The 23040-nt window shown below is 36.4% G+C and overlaps 1 protein-coding gene across 7 annotated transcripts; it reads right to left on the bottom strand.

Annotated features, from left to right (window-relative positions):
• Nucleotides 1-428: 428 nt before the first annotated feature.
• On the bottom strand, nt 429-22700 carry LOC129567545 (transcription factor HNF-4 homolog). Of its 7 annotated transcripts, none has more exons than XM_055444594.1 (8): nt 19806-22700; nt 14112-14431; nt 3712-3946; nt 3498-3592; nt 2785-3427; nt 2518-2651; nt 2140-2436; nt 429-2007 (listed from the first exon to the last, which is right to left on the bottom strand). In XM_055444594.1, the coding sequence occupies exons 2-8, from the start codon at nt 14167-14169 to the stop codon at nt 1835-1837; spliced, it is 1635 nt and encodes a 544-aa protein (XP_055300569.1). In that variant the 5' UTR covers nt 14170-14431; nt 19806-22700; the 3' UTR covers nt 429-1834. The 7 variants fall into 7 exon arrangements, with proteins under 7 accessions (XP_055300569.1, XP_055300567.1, XP_055300571.1 ...); XM_055444592.1 differs by having other exon boundaries at nt 2515-2651; XM_055444596.1 differs by lacking the exon at nt 19806-22700 and adding an exon at nt 19178-19318.
• Nucleotides 22701-23040: the final 340 nt, after the last annotated feature.

Below are 23040 nucleotides of genomic sequence, written 5' to 3' on the forward strand. Positions count from 1 at the left end.
ATGATTTTCTTGCAAGCTTGTAACACCGTGAATGCCCTTGTCCTTGTTTCGAATCTATGAAAATGAACTTCCCCGGTTGCTTCTTTCCATTGTAGGTGGCCATTGTCTGGTTCAGTCGCATATTGGGATTACGAATCTTTTCGTGTGTGTTCTTGACAAAGTCAGGGTTCTTCGATGCTTTCTATTCGTTTTCAAACGAACACCTCTCCGTAATAATGAGCATGTATCCTTCCATTGCTTAATTGTTCTCCATCATGGATACTCCATGATTGTTGGTTGTACCATGGACCATCAATAGCATCAATAAGATCTCTCATTACATCTCCAATGCCAGGCTGAAATGTAATTTTCCCTTTATGTTCAATTTCACGCACAAAAAGGGTTAAAATTCTATTTCAAACTTGAAAAAAAAAAATGAACGCAATGTATTTATTCAAAACACCTCATTTATTAAAATTGCTTGTAAAAATGTGTTTGCGGATTTAGCAGCAAATTTTGATTTGGCGGTAATAATTTAACGTAAGATTCCCTCGATTACAATAAAAATGGGTATTTTTCGGGGTTCATTTATGTTCCTTCTCTATTTGGTTATTAAACGTATCATTTTCAAATCGAATCCATCTCCATTCAATTTGACGATGGTTACAAAAATCATTTAGAAAAAACCGTTTTAAATTCTATCACCGTCTCTTGACACGGTGCATTGAAATGATTCCTATTGCTAGTTTCAACGTCATTGTTCTGCCTCTGGGCATTAAGACACTTTGCAATAAAAAAAAAAAATCAACATCAAATCAACGATAACAATGTTAAATGGTAATCATTAACATTTCTCCTATTCAAAATTCTCTCTCTACATGTTAATCGTTAAGCTCTATTTAAAAAAAAACCATCACATAATTTTTTCAATTAAAATTTGCATCGTAATCGTACTTAGTTGAAAATATTGCAAAACCACCTACTAAATGGATTGCTATGAAAATTTCTTCTTCGATTGCTACGGAAAGCTTACTTCTACGGTTTTGTTATCAATTATTAAACAATTCGTAAAATGTGTATAATCATAATTTAGACAAAAGGCCACACGACAAAATGGGCTCTGTTTTTAATTGACTAATTCTACTTAAATTTCTCGTTTTACCTTCTCGAAACAAGTCGAAATAATTCCGCGATAGCGGAAATATGCGACTATCAAATTTCCGCTTAATTCTTATGCAATTGCGGCTGAGCTATTGCGGCTGAGCTATTGCTTATGTCTGTTCCTGATTGAGTCTGCTATATTTTTTGCCATCGATACACGATCGAACCGCACATTGATCTGACATTATTTGGCCATTCAGTATATACTTATGAGTAGATTGATCTGTACTACTAGTAGAGAAATAACGGAAAAAAAAACCTGACGCTTGAACAAATCATCGTCAACTATAGAAAAAATAAAATGAAATTTAAAAAGAGTCATCACCATGTTTTGTTTTACTACAATTATTGGTCATTAATCGGGGCCTATACTATTTGGCGACGAGCTAGCACCAAATAAATTGCTTGAGTTCATGACGAGAAAATAACGCGTATTCATTATCGTAAAAATGTGAAAAAATAGAAGAAAAAAAATCCATAACGCCAGGGTAAATTGTGTGTTTGTGGCGTCCGTTTCGCGAAATGAACAATTAATGATGAAATTATTTGTACAAATTAAAATGTCGACGTGTTGTGTGTATGTGTTTGTTTGCTTGTGTGTGTATGTGTTTGTTTGCTTGTGTGTGTGTGCGTGATTGAATTAGACGCATATGATATTGCTTTTTGTGTCGTCACACAGTGACATTGTATCTAGTCAAAAATTGACGTCCGGCTCCTGCTTCAAATTCATGCCGTAGCCATTTGTTACGGCCGGTTGACCGAAATTGTTCATTTGCATCTCATGATGGTGACCGTTCACAAGGCCCGGTGACATTCCATAATTGCTGCTCGGCACATTGTTGCGATACATTTCCGCATTTTCCGCACCTGTTCAAATTTATAAGGCGATAAAATTAGTAATGGCTCGATTAATACATGACTACTGTCATTGTAGATGAGCTGACAATGAAAATAAATAGAAAATTTTATTTTGTTGGAATCGCACAATTTAATTTTTACCTGTTCTACGATACGGATCTATGATATTTTGTTGCAGTGGCACTCCGATCGTATCCACCATATTTGGCATTTCGGTTAATTGGCTTTGAGACGCTTGCTGTGGAGCCTGCTGCTGCTGTTGCTGCTGTGAAGCTGATGGCGATACTTGGGCTTGTTGTTGCATCGGTGACATTGGAATATCCTGTGATAAGCCGTCCAACTGCGTTGGAGCCACTTGATTTTGATCACACATGTTATTATTAGCTGGACTAAAACTGCCAACGATGTTAGGCGGCGTCATTGGTGATGAATTATCAGCTGTAAATGATCATGAAAATGAGTATTGGATTTTCTTTCTAACCGGCGTATCAATTTCAATAAAGTAGCAAAACTCACCACCTAATAGCATTTCTTGTAGTAGGGTGTCGATGTGAGCCATTCCAAAGAATTTCGCAAATTGAATTTGTTCAATCATTTGCCAGGTAATCGATTGCAAGACCGGTAACAGCAGCAGAATTTCACCGAATCGACCTCTGAAATTGGGAGAGAGAACACATTCATTAGAGTTTGAAGCTTTCATTTCTCTTGTTTTGCTCATTTTTTTAAAAAAAAACTTTCTTTATTTTTGCCATGGAACAAAAGAATGCTTTTGAGATTCGAACCTACCTTGAGTCATATTGTCGATCTGAGACGTAATCTTCCAAGTTGTTGAGAATTTGATGGCGTAGCGCTTTGATGCGTTGTGGTTCGTTAAGGCCACGAGCTTGTGGATCGAAGAATACCAACGCCTTAATACAAGCTAATTCTGAATCGTCAATATTTACATCTTTCATGCCACGCACCAGTTCATCGATGATCCGTGCACCGATGCGTGAAATATCTAAATTGGGTGAAATTTGTGCGTCTGGACAATGTTTTGTAATGATACAATTGTTTCCCAGCAATAGAACGTCTTTCAGGTGCATCGATCGGCGTGACAAGCCCAACAGTAAGTGTTCGCCGGCATGAGCGCGCAACAATGCAACTTGATCGTCTAATTGTAGATCATTGAAAGCGGGAATGTGTTTGGCCCATTCGACCAAGATCAAAAGCTGCTGTCGCATCGATTCGCACACATCGTTGATGCTGGCGAATTGCTTATTCGCTAAATCCTCGTTTGTAGCATCATTTTCCAAAACGGAGCCGGCTTTTGATTGTCGACTTTCCATTTCGGCTTTGAGCAACGATGTAACCGCCAATCCATTGCCTGGATCTGGGTCATCGTTACTCTGACGTCGACAACTAATTCGATCACGTTCATTTTGAACAGCTACAAAGTGATAAATCATTTGTTTAAAATTACATTCACACCAACAGTTCAAGTCAGGCTTAGAATTTACCTTCTTTTTTCATTCCAGCTTTAAAACATTTCCGTAGCCTACAGTAGCGACACTGATTCCGTTTGTCTTTGTCAACCACACAGACGCGTGAAAACCTGAATATACAATATTTTCAAATGAAACACATACAAAGAGTTATATTATATTTCTGCTGCTCGTTTCGTTTATGCATACGAATGGAAAAAAGCATGACAAAAATAGTTGAAATACTGACCGGCACGTGTAGAATTGATTTTTGCGAACGCTGCGACGGAAGAATCCTTTGCAGCCGTCACATGACGATGCACCATAGTGTTTGCCCGTAGCGCGATCACCACAAATTGCACATGTTTGTAACGATTGTGCGTTGATTACAGAGTTGTTGTTATTGTTGTTGTTGTTGTTGCTGCCATTGTTCTGCAATATACCCGACGCATTGTTTTGCTCATTGGCAACTGGGATGTCGGCCTCTATACGTTGAAGAAGAAAAATAAAGCGAAAAAAATTAATTTTTCATAGATTTTCATTTTCAATCATTATTTCTAATTTTTAAGTTTATTTGTTTTTCGTTTTTTTTTTCCAAAGTCAAATTAAGATGTCTCTTCACCGGGAAGATGAAAGTAACGGATTTCTAAATGAATTGAGCGTTGCAAAATTATGCGCCATTTATTTCAGTCAATCGAATGCGATGACGATGACCGTAGGTGTACGGCTGTTTGGCTATCTATTTCCCTTGGCTCGTATCAAATCATATGCGTTCGTCTGTTCGTTTTTATTTTTGTTTTGATTTTTTTTTCTTTTGGTTGACGAATTTTTCAGTTTTCTCCTTTATTCATATTTCAGTTTTTTTCTCTTTATTTTCTATCTCTTTCTCTCTCTCTCTCTCTCTCTCTCACTCTCTCTCTCATACACACGCTCAAATCGGTGTTATTTTTAAAAATTTTGGTGTGTTTTTTTTCTTTCTGCTCATCTTCCGATCGTGTTCGTCTGAAGGAGCACCAAATCAAATCACTGTTACAACAGAGTGTTTTGGTGTCGCTTTACCATTTGATAAATATGAAACGCAAACGTTCCAACACACACACACACACATGGTTGGGAATCCCGCGTCAGCCACATAATTGTGCATGGTGGCGAAAGAAAAACAAAATACTCTCGACAAACTCAAAACACACGACTCCACCGATATTTTTTGATATCTTGCATTTTATGATTGCTTGTGGAATTTTTTTTTATCAGCACAAATCCACATTTCGAAGCACTCACGTTGGCGTACGTCACTTTTTGAAATGGTTTTGTTATTTCTTGAATCGGGGTAAATGAATAAGTGGCAATGTGGTTTTTTTTTCTCTCTTCGACATAAAATGCAGCCATTTAGTTTGTGGTACGGACTAGGTTGCTTCATTCGTCATAAATCTTGAGAGAGAGAGAGAGAGAGAACAAATTTAACCGGAATGACAATAAATGTGTAAATAAAGTCATATATTTGACGATAAGAGCACGTTCAGCTCTCTTGTGCCGATTGCGACAAACATTTCCATAGACAATAAAACTTCAGGCTGGTCTCGAAGCGAACGCGTTGACAGGTAGCATATAATAACAGTGTCTCCACTTGGAGATATCATTTCGTTATTTATAAAATGATTTTGAAGTTTCTGGAGAAGTATTATTATCGTGGTCACCCTTTTTATTTTTGCTCTTTTCACCCAATGACATGTTATCGGTTCCGCAATGCCGCGAATTTAATTATCGAATTTTAAAGGAATTTTTTTTGCAAAAATTCACAGATAATAAAAGAGATTTTACTATGCAAAAATTCTAATTTGAATTATTCATTCGTGAAATGAAATTTGGTTGCATCAGAATCAGAACAGATAAAAGTGATGGATTTAAATTTCTTAATCATCAAAATAGAATGATGAATTGGTAATTTTTCAATCAAAATAAAGCCACGTTTCATCTCATATGACTCGTATTGGGAGAAATGATGGAACACACGCTAAATTTTGAGTGATATGAAATACTTTTCAAATTCAAAATTCCAAAATAATCGCATGATTATGGAAAAAATTGCTATCGATGATTCATTGAGAGCTTAAATAGTATACCACTTCATATCACCTAGGCGACGAAAGCCAATGTAGCAGGTAACCAATTGCAGATATGAGATCATTTGCAAAAATGTGCCGAACATTTTTTCGAATGTCGGACAAAGTCTAGCATGGCTTCCGATTGAGAATTAAACAAAATCTAAGTTCTATTGTACTCTAAGGTTTCGAGTTGAATCAAATTAAAAACTTGTTGCTCTTCGAGTAGATCGTCAAGAGTATTTGTGCGTGTGTGTGAGAGAGAGAGAAAAATGTGTCGAAAACGATACGAATAACTGTTATCAATGTTGATGCGTTTTTTTTCATCAAATCAAATCAGTTTCAAGTAGTTTTTTTTCCCTTCAGTTGATATTTGTTTTTTTTCCTCGATTAGTAGTTGTGGGTCGCAACACTTTGATTATTTTGTTGGTGGAATGAAAATGGAGGAAAAAAAACGCTTCAATTAGCTAGTGAACTGAAAATATCACGTAATCTAAGGCAGGCAGTTTTCTAGACGCTTCACACACAGCAGACAAAATGATGTGCTTCAAATAAAAGTTGGCAAAAACAAAAACAATCCCATATTTGTTTTGTGCGTTTTCGTTTCAGCAACAATTGGACAATGAAAGTGTGGCATTGCGATGGGACGACAAAATGTTTATGTGTCGCAGAACAGTGCGTTGGTTTCAACTGGAGCTGTAACGAAACTATGCTCAAAAATGCCTATCGCCCCGAAAATCACGACGAGCCATTTTTTTACCCGTGTAAATAGCAAGTTCAACAATTTTGAGCACGACGTGAATGAAAAAACGATGAAACGAGAGAGAAAAAAAAAGAAAAACATGAATGGATTACAGCGATGAATTCGAGTATGCATACATGTATGACGTGGACTGACGTCAAAAGTATAAAGGTTCGGCAATTACTGTGCTCTTTTTCTTGTTAATCGAAGTAATGAGTATCACATTGTTTTTGTGTATGACTGGTACGATCGCGCGCTCGCGCCAGTGAGTAATTATGAGTCTGTTTCAATGGAAACAGTAGCCTTCTCTCGTGACTGTACGAAAAATGTTTTTCGTGCGTGTACGTATGTGTGTGTTTGTGTGTCCTCTTGCATGTTTACATTTTGTTCAGCGAAAGGCGAATTGCATCGATGGTTCTTTTCTACGCAGTAAAACGGCAGAACGTCATATAGTAAAACATGTAAGGTTAAATTGATCAGCCCGAAAATATACGAGATATTAAATTCAAATTCGGACACTTTTTCTTTTCGTCATTGCCTTTCAAGCAGCACACACAATAACTGCAAGCAAAACCAGTGTCGGATCGTGGTCGAATATAGAATTGGCCATATGTATTTTTAGAATTAAAGTCGATCGAAGAAATGAAGTGAAGCAAGAAAATGAAGAGAGAAAAAAACAGTGAAATCGGTCAAAAAAAAAAAATTCCAAGACGTGTGATTTGGCTTTGAAATCGAAAGGAAAAAAGAAAAGCAACTGAAAAAAAACAAACAAACTCAATATATTATCGGACCGAGACAATTTTTGCTTATCATACAGAAATGTCACACTTAATGTATGTTCGACCAATAAAACCGATCGTTAATCAATTTTTGCCGTGAACATTTTTATATCGAGTGGAATGTCAATCGAAAGCGAAAGTGTTTCCCAATTATTTTTTTTCTTTTATTTTTAAAACTACCGAAAATAATATCAGTGTAAAAATGTTCTCGTCACTTCTTCCGCATTACACAACCAATTTCACGACAACATTTTCCACATCACACACTGATTTGCGATTTTTTTGCCGTTCTGCCCGTCGCCCGCTTCGCTTCGATGAAAACAAAAGCAATGTTTGACGCTTAGATTCTTAGATAATATAAACTTGTCGTACGGACCAACATCAATGTGTAAATTTTGAAAGAATAGCTATCATAAGAAACGACAACGCTTCATTCGTCTAATCAGCAGCCGATTAAAAAAATATTCCCCCGAAATCAACAATAAACACACAAAAAAAAAAGAGAATTTAATATGCAAATCGAAACAGGCGCAATTAATTAAGAGCGATCGATTTTTTTTACGATAGACGTTTTGATTCTATTTCTGGCACACAACTAAATATATGAAATATTAAATAAATAATCGTAATTTTGATAACAAACTATCGAGAGAAAATCTCTTTGAAATTCAACAAACAATGTCTTTAAAAATAAACCCGAAAATATGACGTTGGTGAACGTAAATATAGTTGTTGTTTTTTCGTCGCACACACGAAGCCATTGCGATTATGTAAATGAATTCATCCAAAATGTGTTTTTGTTTTGGAAAAATCGATCGTTCATCATTGGATCGTTCACGTCAGGCAATGTATGCATTATTGATGTGCGCGTGATCGCGCACGGTGTCAGCAAATTGTGATGCGTCGTGCATGATTTACATGAATTGTTGATAAGACGGGAAATTCAATCATTTCCATTTAATTTTTTTTTTTTAAATAAAATTAACCTGCTGATTGATGTGCGATATCATCTGGGCGCGACATCTAGTTAATTCACTGCGATAAGAACGCGAAAAAAAGTTGTTTGTTGAACATGTGATTTTAATTTTTTTTCAAAAATAGATCCATTCACTTCGTGTATGACTAAAATAAAAACAATAACTTCAAGAGATACCGCCGAACAATTCTTCCTCTTCTTTCCCCGATCAGATGGAGATGCAAAGTGACCAAAATGTTGTCAAGGTTTTGTCGTAAACAAATATGCAAATGTACCTGCGGATACGTCAAACGGAGTTGAACGAAGGAAAAAAGTCGGAAATCGAAAAATATATTGGATGCCACGTGATAATGTTTGGATTTTATGGCTGTTTCACGACAATACAGAGAGCGAGGAGCTGGTCAATCATTTCAATATGTGGCAATCATTCGAAACTCACCAATCCTCTCTAGCAGCAGGTCAGATCTTATCATGACGCGCTAAGCACGATGAGAAAACGAGAAACAAAAAATTTCCGAGCTGCACAGCTAACGCTAACGCGAGCGCGCGCGCGCGCAACAGAGGAAACTGTGGTACACACTATACACAGACTTCAAAATCAAAACAAGTCCGTTTTGTTTATAAATAAAAATGTGAGGTTTTTTTTCTCATTCTTCTTAATCGTATTTATACGAAATATCGCGTGAAAGAAGCGAAAAAAAATAATTCAATAGACGAAACAACAAACAGAATTCAGAGACCACAGATATATGCTTGCCGTCCTCAACGAACACATACACACAAAAAATACTTCAAATCTTTCTACACCGAAAGTATTTTCGAGCACAGACAAGATATATAACAACCAGTTACGTAAACGAGAAGAAAAGAAATGACCAACAAGAAATAATTTCGCTTTAAGTGTGTATATCATCGTCATTTTTATGATCGAATTGATGGAAAATTCATGTTTACTTTGGCACATCCAAACAAATAAACCGTGTGGACGGTGTCGATGTTTTGACAATCCACCGTTGAGCTAAATTGATTGAGGGCACTTGTTGCCTCCGATAAAATTTGATTTGATATTGATACGCATTGATTCTTACCGAGAATGTGTAAAAAGTTGTCTTCCAAATTGAAGGGATGATGCATTGGATGCAAACCAGCGTGCCCATTTGCAACCATCATTGCCGACTGACCACTTGATTCGTAGTAATAATCGTAAGGAACGAGTTCCTTTTTCATAACGATTAGATTGCTTTTTCTTCGCTCGAAATGTCTTTTATTGCTTTAGAGAATCTTGCTTTGAAAAAATTCCGCTTCTCAAAATCACACTTGTCCGTACGCGGAAAAAATAAACGAAAAAATTTGTGTACACTTGAAAATAAACTGTTTTTTTTTGCACGTTTTATGCGTTACGTAGTCGACACATAGCCAAACGAAAAAGAAATCTCTGATTGCAATTTTTTCTGGTCTACCAGAATGGTTCTATAGAATTTGACGTGCGACAAGTAATTGTAATGCAAAATTTCACTAAACACCGTAGAGTAGTCGCGCAGCATTGGTGAACAAGATAATGCAAAAAAAAAAATGTATTTACGCGCTTTAAAATGCTGTTATCATTCGGCAGTCGGTGCAGTAGTGTTTGATTGTGGACAGACGACGGCTCGTGTTATACGATTTTGTCATTCAATCAATTTTCTTTTTCTTCAATAAATATTTTTAGCAGAATCTTAATTTATAATTAATCGCACGGAAATTTCACTTTTTTTCTTTCAATTCACAGGGTTCTCGATTTTGGAAGTGTCGAAAGGAAAAAAAAAACTTGTCACTCGATACACGATGGCGGTGACATGTTCATCGACGGAACGATAGAACATAAATAAGAAATAATAATTATCGAAAACGACGTCGAAGTCTACGTTGGCCAAGCAGGCCAGGCTAATATATATTGCGTTCGGTAAATGAGAGTAAGAGAATAAGTGTTGTTTGTGTGTGAGCGTGTGTGTTTGTGTGCGAAGCTCTGAACATTACACACATTGCTATTGTTGCTGTTTGTTGTTATTTACGAATTATCTCTCTCGCTTGCGTGCTCGCTCTCTGTCGCACTCTCTTTTCCATTGCTTTGTGTATTCTTCTTTTCATCGTCGTCGTCGTCGCTGTTGTTTTTCTTCTTTTTTTGTTTTGTTCTGTATCTTTTTTTTGCGAGTGTTTGGTTTGTCACATTCGCAACAGTGTGTGCCCGGTCGAAACGATATTTAGCCGAATCTACTTTACATTTACATTCGTTGTTTGTGTTTATATGCCTATATTTCGAGCTAGACGAGAGAGAGAGAGATCAATACCAAGGCACAAATATATGAGTTATCTGTTTATCACTACTTTAATGAATATGGATGCATATAGCGGTTTTAGCGGCTTCTTCCCTTTGTTAAAACTTGCCTGTTGACAAATCTTCGGAAATATCGAGAGAGTTTTTTTTTTGTGTCTTGGTCGTTTATTTTGCATTTCTAAATATTAAGTTTTTATTTGGAATTGTTTCAATCTCGTAGTTTTTTCTGTCTGTATTTTTTTCTCGCTTAACAAAACTAGAATGGACCAAGAATGGGAAGCGACACTGGAAATTTACACCAACATTTTCGAATGCGAAAAAATGTTTGTTTTTTTTCGTTATCCCTTATATTCGGGTTTTTATGGCATTGCAATTTTATAACTATGAGCTGTGTCTTTTGAAAACATCGCACAGAGAGAGAGAGAGAGAGAGAGAGAGAAAAATCCGCAACAAGAAGAACGGCAACGGAGCAACAAGACGGATGCATGTATTTGCCCGAGCTAATTACAGCTGTTTATGTTTCATAAGCCGTTAAATGGTAAAAACGATGTTGTTACAGCGCTAATTAAAGGTTTTCTTCTCTCCATCTCTGTCTATCTCGGTCCAGTCGGTATATGCGAGTCTCTAGATCGTTCATGCACATTACCTAAATGCCATTATGAAACTATTTGTCTTGTACCATCAGTCGATTATCATTTAGACGCTGCGAGTCAAAACCACACAGTTTCAAACAAAAATTGACGCATTTGCCATCGATGTTGAACGAAATTCATCATTTTATCGACTTTCACTCTCGTATTATCACCCCGATGATGATTATATGGACAAGAAGACAGAAGTGTTCTATTTGTCGAGATAACGGCGATGCAGACATGTACACAAAGTTATCGCAATTGATTTTAATCACAGAGCTAGCAGCAGCAACAAAATGCGTATAGCTTCCAGACGAACGGCACTGATTGTTAATCGGCTACAGTAAATACATATATATTACTCATAGAGATTGAGAGCAAAAGAGACTTGCGATTCACTCTGCTTTCGGCGCTCTGCGTTTAGCTCTCAACTCGGGAGGAATTTATCAAAAAAAAAAGGCAATGAATAATAAGGTTATCGATTCGAGAGCAGACTAGCATCCCATAAAATTGCCTCCAGACAGTGAAAAACCGAGCAAAACAACAAAATACGAATGACACTGTGCGATATATCACTAATTGAAATAAAAACATGGGAAAATAACATCTCAAGCGACAATGTTGAGTTGTGCTCGGCATGAAAATGCCAATATTTCCCATTATTGAGTTGATAATCTAGACTGTCGGTATTTTGCCTCCGAATAACACACGAATCGAAAATATTTATATGACAGTTTTTTGTTCGCAATAATTTGCGATAATTTTCGAAGAAACTACAGAGAGAAAAAGTTATGACAACTAATTAAGATGAGAGGCTTGAAATGATCGTTATTTGAAATGAATCGCGATCGAATAGTCATTTGTACAGTTTCTTCGTTTGAGAATGCAGTCGTTTTGTTCGTCTTTGCTTTGGCACGGTGAGAGCGAAACGGTCGATTTGATACGCGTTTTTCGACGCTGATTTTCGAATGCAAATTACATCACGAACAGATTATATGTATGTGGACTAATGGTGTGTGATTGCACATGCCTGGCCAGCTAGAGTGCAGCGCAGTGCATAGCAACTCGGTGTTTATAATTATGGAAGCATCAAAATTGATAACGAGATTTGAAATAGGCAACGTTTGAAACGCTTGTGCGACACTGCATTTCATGCAGGCATTTCTATTTTCAATACATGTAGTTGGTGATGATTTTTTTTTTCATTCAGTTTGGCTCTGAAAGTGGCTGATTAAGCGAGCGTATGTTTCGCTAATGCACGCTATTGGACACGTACTACATCACTCACTGCGCGGTCGACTCACTCAAGGTTTTTTTTTCATCGCTCCTTCGATAGTAATTATTTTACAATTTATTTTATACGAGGAACACAAAGAACAACAACAAAAAAAACAACAACAACCAAATGTAAACATACAGTCAGTGCGGTGACCGATTGTACTTGCAATCTTTAACTTAAAATCGAAGAAAAAAAAGAACAGAATCAAAACAATTTTTTCCGCAAATAGTGAGAAACAATGAAACGGCCAGAGAGAATGCCAAATAGCCTCTAGGCATTTATGATTGACCAAATGATTTTTTGTTGCTGTGATCGATCAAAATGAACGGAATGTTTTCGAGTCCTCTAAGTAAAATGCCATTATATGCAAACCTCCACCGTTGCCGAGATATATGGTGAATGTGCTGAGATAATATGCGCTTTGTTCTTGAAATTCTTGATCGTTTTGCACTCTTTTTTTTATGCAGAGCAAACACATACATTTTTTTTTCATCTCGAAAATGGTGCATTTTTTATGCAAATTTTCAAAAAGAAACTAAACAATCGATTTCGTTCAAGAGATCTCCTACTAATCCGGATTAAGATCCGGGCAATAAAGTAATTTACCAAATGAAGAGACAAAATGTTTGTTTAGGATACTCTCTTTTTTGTTTCGATTTAATTTTTTCGTTGGTGCTTGACTCTCTTTATTCGCATTTTCTGGGTGTTCCCCGAAACACACAGAGGCTTATATGTTTTGCAAACAGAATGAAGCGTATCTACTTGAACGAGATAGGCTTTACTCGTAGCATCCCGTTCTGGTGATTACATTCGTTGACATTATTCGCAACATTCTCGGGGCTCAGACACAAGAGAAAAAAAAACAACGTACAATAACAAAAATAAAAACAACAGAAGCAGCACACAAACGATCAACTGGAAGTGACAAATATGTAGTTCCATGTTGTTCCAGTCACTGCCGGCAACTCTATTTATGGATATGCTTTTATCTAAGTATATGGTTTTTTTTTCTCGCTGCTTTTGTCAAATGTGTTTCAATGTTTGCTCTACTCCGAATGCTGTTATCAGCAGAAGAATACGATGAAAACGAAATCAAGACTTTTAGCATGACTAATTGTACCATTGAAAAGATAAAATCCCATTTTCACGGCCACAATTGGTTTCGATTTAGATGAAAGTGTGTTTTGAACATCATTTCCATTTGCAGCGAGTGTGTTTCTGAAAAGGTGTCACCACCCATAACCAACTGATAATAATGAGTAACAAACGAGAAAAAAAGAAAGAAATAAAAACATAAACTTTGTATGCTGGATACAAAACAAAGAAAGTGTATTGCATATCATATATGCAATGCACACAAAAAAAAACCGATGGCATTAGTCATCGTTTGCAACGAACTCGACTTGGTTCAGCAAAACAATGACTCGCAAAAATCGCTCAACTCAATTCAGACCTTCTCAATGATATCAGTTTAAGTACTTTTTATTACACACTATCTGAATATATGCTTTTTTTTCTCTCATCTCATCGGCTATCAGAGTACAAACTTTTTTTCGTTTCACTTTCGAAGTGGAGAAACTCATGCGCACTTTGGAAATCGGGCGACAAATAAAGAAAGAAGAGAGAGAGAAAAATTGGTTTAGTAAGGGTAAATGCACGCGATAAGATTATTGCACATTTTTTGCAATTTGTTACGGTCTCACTGAATGTGTTACATGCCAATGGATAAAAACTATATGATAAGGATCAATGAACGAACGTGATCGTCGAGCTGAGCTGAAGATTTAGACGAATGGGAGAGATAATAATTAAGAAATGAAACGTACCGGCAACCTGAGGCTTTTCTTCGATAAGACTGTCTGACGGTGATGACGATGAATCCATTTTGTCTGCTTGTATCTCCTTAACGATATGATTTTCGATGATTGTCCGCAACTATTCCCAGACGACGACGGCGATGATGACGATGGTAGCGGTGGTGGTGGCAACCAACAAAGCTTCCTTTGTAAACTCTTCACTTGATTATTCAACGAAAATGGCAAGAAATGTTCATTGGAAATTTGACTATCGATTGGTGTTTTCATTGCGGTCGTGCACATCACAGTCGGCTCTATGTCACGATCGCTTCAATTGCAAATGTTACACACTGAAAATAGAGAAGGAAACCATTTTTGAAATGAGAAGTAAACGACCATTTTTCTTAAGTAAAAAATCTATGTATTTATCATAAAACATACGATGCGATATCATTAATAAGAGCGAACTTTTTTTCTTGCTGTTGGACAGAAAAAACCACATCCGATTTTTTCAAAATTGAAATGATTAATTGGCTGACTAATTTGTGCATTACGCGGAAATATGGACGATTGCTGACAAACGACACAGCACAATTGTTCATGTATATATGTATATATCGTATCTGAAATTTAATCCGCACAACAATTTATTTTGCGTTTTTAAAAAACAACTCTGGCTAATTCAGAGCCTCAATAAGAGTGCATTACTAATTATGTTTATTTCTTTTGTCGCCGGTTTGTCATATTTAACTTGTGAATATCTCTTTGTGCAAGCACAATTAAGAGTCATTTTTGTTAGAAATTCACAAAAAAAAAAACAGGATAAAACATGACGATGTTTTCGGGGCGATAAATTATTTATCGCCACCGAATAAACAAGTCATTTTATGGAATCAACATGAACGAGTGAAGAAAAAAACAACTATAACATACGAACCGTTATCATTCGATAGTGAGAGAGAGAGAGTGTTGTAAATATGTCACTTTATTTTTATAAGAAAATGCAAACAATCTCTTTGTTGCGAATATCTTTATCAGACCTTCGGTGTATTGCAATTTCCGCGAAATTTTCTTTGTTCCAAATGATATCGAAGTACAGCGCGCGAACAATGCAATCGAACAATGAGTGGGGCAATTGATGCAAGTCCAGCGAGGATTTCGCAAGACCAGAAAAATTGAGACGTCCGAAAAATTTGCGAACATTTAAAGTTCACGGTCAAAGAAATCGATTAATGGAGGAGTTTGTGTGTCGTACCGGTTTTTAATCAGGCGATCGATAAACGGGAAGAAACAAATCGAAATCGAATTTAAATCGAATGGACAAAAATGATGTTGAAAGGAAAAAAACCATGATAAAAACCGGCCCCTTTTTTATTACACACAAACACATCGTATATTTATAGTACAGGACACCCCAAAACTGTTGCTAAAAATACATTCTTTATTATTCATCTTCATGTGATTTATTTTTAACGTCGGTACCGAAGAATCTAGCATGTAAATGCGTGAATTGCGTACGTCATTGTATAATTAGCATAAGATCAAGATTGAGTTTTTGATTATGCAGATAGATCTCTGTGTGGAATCAGTCAACGATCTGCGTATACGATCATCATTAATTCCGGTAAAACTTATTTATTTCGGTGATATTTTTCGAATTCTGAAAATATTACCATGTACGAATGACCATAATTTAAATGAAGGCATTGACGTAAACGTACAACATAAAAAAAAAACTCACATCAACAGTGTGAGCAAGTGGAAAGAGAAGTCATTTATTTTTAAATATAGGAAAAAAAAATAAATAGAATTCCATATTTTGTATTTCATTCATGGAAATTTGCATTGAAATAAGTTTTTTTTTTTTACGACGATTCATCTAACAACCGAATGAGTTTTAACGGTTTAATCGTACTATGTGTGCGCGCGTACGGATTTACGTTGATTTCCTCTAGCACACACATCACCGTATAGCGAATCAATAACATTGTCATTGTTTATCTCCTGATTTACTGACTAAATGTAATTATTATAAGCATGACTAATGACTAACTAATTAGCCGCGGCGTTGATGTCTTCGCTCACTTTTCTCATCGCCGTGATTGAAGGCGAAACACTCTATTATATGACTGATCTCTTGATTGCAATACATAAAAAATTACAAAATTGAATAAACAGTGGCCAATCATAAAAAACAAGCGGTAATGATGCCACTTTGTGAATGCTAGAAATTAAGCTACAAGTCACACAGCGTCATATTCAAATGCAATTTTATATTGTTATTCAAGTGATTTCGTAAGAAGAACTTGTTTTTAATACAATACATAAATCCCAATGAGTAAAACGACATTATGATTGAAATTGGTGGCATTTTCGATGCATCGCCGTTAACCACGCTACTAGAGTCGAACTAACTTGACATGGTGTGGTGAATTGAAGAAAATATTGTTAAAACACAGAATTTATGGAGATTTTACACAAAAAAATGAGTATATACAAAAACGTCAACAGCTTAACGAATGAACAGATGAAGAGTTCATGTTAAATCTCTGCAGAACACCATTTTTGAGTTGAAAAATGAAAATGTTACGCTCAACAAACATATGAACACATTGGCTGGCCAACTAAAAAGAAACATCTCTTTGAAATTGGCAAGTTTGGCGGTTGAATTCGACTCACGTCCGATGAATTCCATACAAAGTGATTGCGAGCCGCTTTTGAAATTGATGTTCCACATAAAAGTGGAATGCCTCTGCGCGGCGTGTATGATCGCCGAGGAGATCTAGTTCTGCAATTGAAATAGCAACAACAACAAAAAAAACTCTGCCAACTATTTCGAATATATCTCAAATTACGGTAGCCAATATGCTCGGGCAGTAATTAGGTTTAATTGTTTTTTATCTCGCTTAGTAAAATGTAGCCATTGCTGGTTTTTTTGTTTGTTTGAATCATTGAAAAACGATTAAAATCAAATAAAATCACATTCCAAATTAGAATTAACCACATTCTGATATGTGTGATTTTTTTTCCCAATTCAAATTGCAAGCGGCTCGTGTCGAATTAGATGAAAAATGCGTTGTTCAAATTCAATCGAATTGACAGGGGCAAGTTTTGTATATCACTTACGGCAGGCACGTTGTGTGTGTTCTACAAACGGAAAATCCGAACAATTTTTTGCTATTCAAATACAATACGCAAAATTGAACGAGCTAAAAAAGGGCAGTGCAACATGGGGTGTTTACTCTTTTTGTTAATGCTGATTTCTGAAACAATTAGCATCCGTATTTGTTTTGTTGTTTGTCGCACTTTTCGCAGCGATTAAACGACAAAAAAAAGAACTGCTTACAATAAAATCATGTGTGTGTGTGTGTGCCGTGCCTGCATTCCGATGGCAAATACTTTTTTTTCTGGAAAAAAATTCAAAGCATTCAAATCGCATGTCATTTTCCTCAATTTGCCTGCAATTTTAGCGAATTAGAAAAACTTCTTTTTGTCAGACGTACAACAAAGGCAGTAGCAGTGCACATCAAACTGGCGACGATTGGCAATGAATAAATGCATATAAATTGGAAAAGTCGGTGCCTTACATAGGTAACGAAACGAGTATGCAAAAATTCGTGCATTTTCGTTGTACGCGCACACATTGGATGATTGTACGGATTTGTGTTGAAAATTTTATGCTGAAAATTGCATATTTTTCATATCGTACTTATTATGCATTGGCTAATGTGTGTTTGTGTGTATATGCATTTGAGTGTGATTTGCGTTCGATTTGCGCGATACACGATTCATTTTTGGCAGTGCTAAAACGGCAAAAAAGGAAATGATTCGTGTTTTTTTTTCTGTGCTTGTGTATCCAGTTTTCACAGCAAACAACAGAACAAAAAACACACACACGATAAATATATCATTTATTTAAATGGTGATTTGCAATGCGAAACCAGTTGTGGAGATTCGTTTTCGCCATAATATTGTTGAGCAAAAAAAAAAACGTTTGTCGTTCGCTAGCTACTAAATAAAAATGTCATCAGAAAATCATTCCAAATATAAGCAAATCCGTCAAAATCGAAATGAAGCGAGAAAAAAAACAACCACTTGGAATTAAATTGATTTCGGTGTGTGCGGTATAACATTTTTCGTTTGCTTAATTTGATTTGTTAATCTTATCCACTTGTTATCGCGATCAGCCCGAATATTTGCAATGAAAGTGACCAGTCGTGCGATCGATCGCGCGATGTTGCTTCATTCAAATTCAAAATATTCTTTTATCTTAAACGAACAAAAATGAAGAGAGATTAGCTCTGAAATTATCTTATTTAGAGTCGCACGAAAACGAGCATCCGAGTCAAGTGGATGCTGCAGCGATTAAGCGCAACAAAATAATTAACTTGGCTATATTTTACATCTTTTTCTTCGTTTGCTGGAAGAGAGAGAAACGTGAATGAAACATTACATACGCAATCAAATATGATCTTGACAAAAATATATACGAAAAACCCGCCCTGCCGATTGGCTAAATGATTTCTCAAAAAGTGTATTTTTAACAACACGAAATACTGTCGCGCATACGCGCTCAAATCACTATCTCTCTCTCTCTCTGTTTTTCGTCGTGTTGTTTGTTTGTTTTTTTCGCTGTCGTCTCCTTCTTCTTCTTCTTCGTTTAAATTCTTGATTGTGCAAATCGTCCACACCAACATAAATATTTTATTTAAAAATTTGAATCGTATTCAATCACACACAAAGAGAGACACAAAGACCGATAAACGATGTCGCACGACCAGGCGACGCAAAGTATTGACGATATCCGCTTCAAGCACACCCATAGGCTCTTTTTTTTTTGGCAACAAGACACAACGACCGAAAGCCAAACAAAACACACACACACAAATTCTTGTATATTTATTGATGATTTGCGAAATTTCGATAAAAAGGTTTTATGCGCGTGCTCATACACAAATGCACATTGTGGTCTGACACCCCGCGATCGATGAACGATTTGTGGCACTTTCATTTGCACCGGTGTCATAAAGAATAATCAACGTCACCGACCTACAACAAAAAATGGATTACATACAGTTCATATTTTAATTTTGTACCTCTTTAAACCTTTATTTATTTCGCTTCTTTCAATCGACGACCGATTATCGTCGTCGATCCCTTCGCGCACCGTTCGATAACCGTTTATTGGCCGTGCTTTTAAAACACACACACACACACATGGGCGCGAGCGCGAAAAGACACTGGCTCTTTAAGCCACTTCACAAACAGCCATATCATTCACTTAACATTGTTTTGTCGCCGCTTTTTTTTCTACACAGCAACCATTTACATTTACATTGATATTCTATATCATCATGACAAACCACTTTTTCGGTTAAGTTTTAGGCCAATCGAATCGAAAAATGAGGCGGTTGACAGTCGAAGACGAATGAAGACAAAAATTATATCATCCATTGCAAAATTGTTACGTTTGAATGGAACATGCGAAATGACGATTATGAGGATGATGGCAATCGATCTGTTTATTTTTAGTGATATTATTAAGATGGGAAATGGCATAATGTATATGTGCGATCTGGGGCTCGTTCGATAGCTTTTTCCTTTGAAATCAAACGGAAAAAAATGCCGTTTGCATGCATGACGCCTAAGTATAATAATATATGGAAAATGTTCACTTCGATCAATTAACTTTGTATTTTAATTACTCGGGCTCGAGGTACTTACTTAATAATATCAATCAAAGAGTTGCATTTTATGCTTGTTGCGGTTGTGTGTTTCGTAACGACGTCAAACGATGTATGGATCGGTTTCGATGCGATTATGTGAGTCGACAAAACTTCACCAACTTTATACATATACTATGTGTTTTCTGTTTCTGTCTTCTTCTTCTTCTTCTTTTTCTTCTTCTTCTTCTTCTTTTTCGATATATTCACTTTTTCGCTTCTTCTAACTGAGTTTTTCTTTCTCTATTTTTTTCTCTCTTCAAAACAAACAAGTTCGAAGAGATGTGATTCACGCGAGTTCTGATGCGAGTGAAAGAGACAAATTGTTTCTATTTTTCAAACAACAGCAAATAATAACAAACTTAGTAGCAATCAGTGGAAACAGAAACCGAGTTTACGTTGTTGTTGTTTTTCTTCTTCTACATTTGCTTCTCTCTGATAAGCTGGCGCACATTCACTACACATGTCTCTTTTCTGTTCGTATGCTATACACAAATACATAACAGGTTTCGGTTTGTGAGCGCGGCGCGCGGAACTCACATTCATATGTGGAAGAGAAGAAAACTATGGGCAATTCGGCGCGTTCCGAAGTAGCCGACGTGAGAATCACCACTGAATTTGTTTATAAAGAAGATTTCATACGTCACTCAGTTGAGTGTAGACTCACTAAACCATTTGCGCGACTCTGCGATAATTATTTTAATCGAGCGATCGTTTCACGCATGTATTCATACTCATTTCACTAACTAACTCACTGCAACTCATCGTTCTCCACAAATACACTCACATGTATTGTGCGCGGACGGCTACGACGTTGTTCGTTGTCGTGTAGTGGTGTCAATCTGTCAAAAGTCACTGAATATGCATACACAAATTATATAAATAAGAATTATAGTCGATATTTGTCTATTTCGCTTTTGTTCAAGGGACGATGGCTAGAGTCGTTTTTATTTTAAAATGTAGCTTCTCTTTCGGCTCGATTCACTTTTGAAATTCACATTCACTTTATATGTTTGGCTCAGCATTCAACTGTGCCCTTGTCATCAGTTTGGCACTCAGCAAACATACGATTTTTTTCGGTCTCTCTCTCTCTCTCTCTCTCTCTCTGTGTGTGTGTGTGTACACAAAATTTAGATCAGTTTTTGATAGTCGATCATGATGCGAACACCGTTGATCGCGCACTGAATATCATATCTGTCTTTATTGTTAATAAATGATGGAAAAAACAAAGACGCGAAAATCTAAACAAACGACTGCAATCGGTGAACGGCATCAATATCAGTCTGTGACCGAAATGATATCACACACGGCTGTTGCACGACAACCGATTTCCAACAAGATATTACGAGTTCCAGATAACTCTAACTACAATTAAAGAAGAAGAAACCAGTCCGAATGAATCGAGATAAAACAAAACCGATGGAAAAAAATCAGAGTGAAAAAATGCACGAAGCAGCAACGGCACACTACTCAGTAAATGCAGCTGAACGGGTTATATGCACCATCCGTGTTTGTTGTCGAACTATTTGTGATTGTTGAATATTTGATTTGTGTCTACTTTTTTCCTCTCTCTCTCTCTTTCTTCACTCAAATGCAAAAAAAAAAATGATTTTTTTGCCGCAAATTTGTTTTTTCCTCTTCTTATCAATTTATCAGTAATTTTCTTCCTGAGCTTGCACAACACTTCGCATTACACGGTCAATTGTTTAATTATGTACGTGACTTTATGCCTTATCATTTCTGAATCGACAGATTACTTCGAATTAATAATTATTCCCACCGATCGTACGTGCCACGGCGATGAGCAAAACTGAGTTTCCTGATTTCAGCTAATCTCTGACTCTCTGTAGCTGGTAATTATAAGTCACATAATTACAGTTCACACACCTTTTTATTATACACACATCCCTTTTATTGCGATTGTCAATTCTTTATCTTTCTCTCTCTTTCTCTCTCTTTCTCAGCTGAGCCACAACTACATACGCGCAAAACTGTGAGTTGAATTGGAAAAGACGGAGCGAAACACTTGAATCAAATTGAAAAATGATCGTCTCAAAATTGCACAGTTTTATTATCGACTGACATTTGTCATAATACGCACTACTGTATGCTCCGAAAATGTTCCACTTCTTGCCAAGAATATCGTCGAGTTTCACAACGCACAAAATATTAAATCACCCAAAATAGTTGTCTATCATTTGATATATTCACTTGATGTCTGTTTTTTTTTTCTATTCATTTAACAATTCGATTCAATTCAAAGCACACACATATATTCAATTGCCTGCAATTCCCACAGCTATTTGCCTGTCAATGACGACGATGATGATTCTTTTATTTTCATTTGCTGTGTGTATTGAAAACAAAAAGAAGAAGAAGAAATATGGGACGAAATATTATTATCGTTTCAACAGATGAATATAAAATGACATCCGAATCAGTTGTGCGATGTATTATTGAATGAAAAACTGACGACAACGACGATGAAACTTTCCATTTTGATTTGGATTGCATCCAAAGAAACAAAAACGAAATAACATTGTGCTGCCGCACCAACCAACTTTACGATTTTTTTTTCTCATTCGTTTTCTTCGACTGTGAGCTGCAATAAGATTGGATGATTGGCGAGAGAAAAAAAAAACGAAAATAAAACACACACACACGCTTAAATAAAACAAAATATCACTCATTCACTCACTCACACCACACACACACAGCCGCTCGATGTGCGAGCGAACAATATTCGCGTGTGCACGATGAACGGAATATGAATACAGTGAGGAATCGAAGAAGAAAGAAAAAAAAAATTGTATAAATGAAACAACAGCACACATTTAAAAAGAGACACATACGCAACGCAACGAAGAGACCAACCGCGCCACAACAAATTACCAGCAACACGACCACCACATTCGTTCGAATCAAAATCGAGCCCAATACCGATGATATTCACATACTCATAACGAAATAATAATAAACCCATAATCGACATGCATGCGGACGACGGAGAACGAACGAATCGCTTCGACTCGCTCACCGTTTAGCAACGCAACCGAGATCACAAACATTTTTATTGATAATAACGACATAAAAATACCGATGTTGAAATAAGAAAACTCCATACAATTCGATCAGAGAGAAAGAGATGCAGAGAATGAGAGAGACACAGCAGATAAACGACAGCATAAACATTCAAGCCCGACCATTCAGCCACATTTGCAAACAAATCCAAGAAT

The sequence above is a fragment of the Sitodiplosis mosellana genome, unplaced genomic scaffold, assembly GCF_009176505.1.
Source record: "Sitodiplosis mosellana isolate CC-2019 unplaced genomic scaffold, AAFC_SMos_1.0 Smas_scaffold_11, whole genome shotgun sequence".
NCBI lineage: Eukaryota > Metazoa > Arthropoda > Insecta > Diptera > Cecidomyiidae > Sitodiplosis > Sitodiplosis mosellana.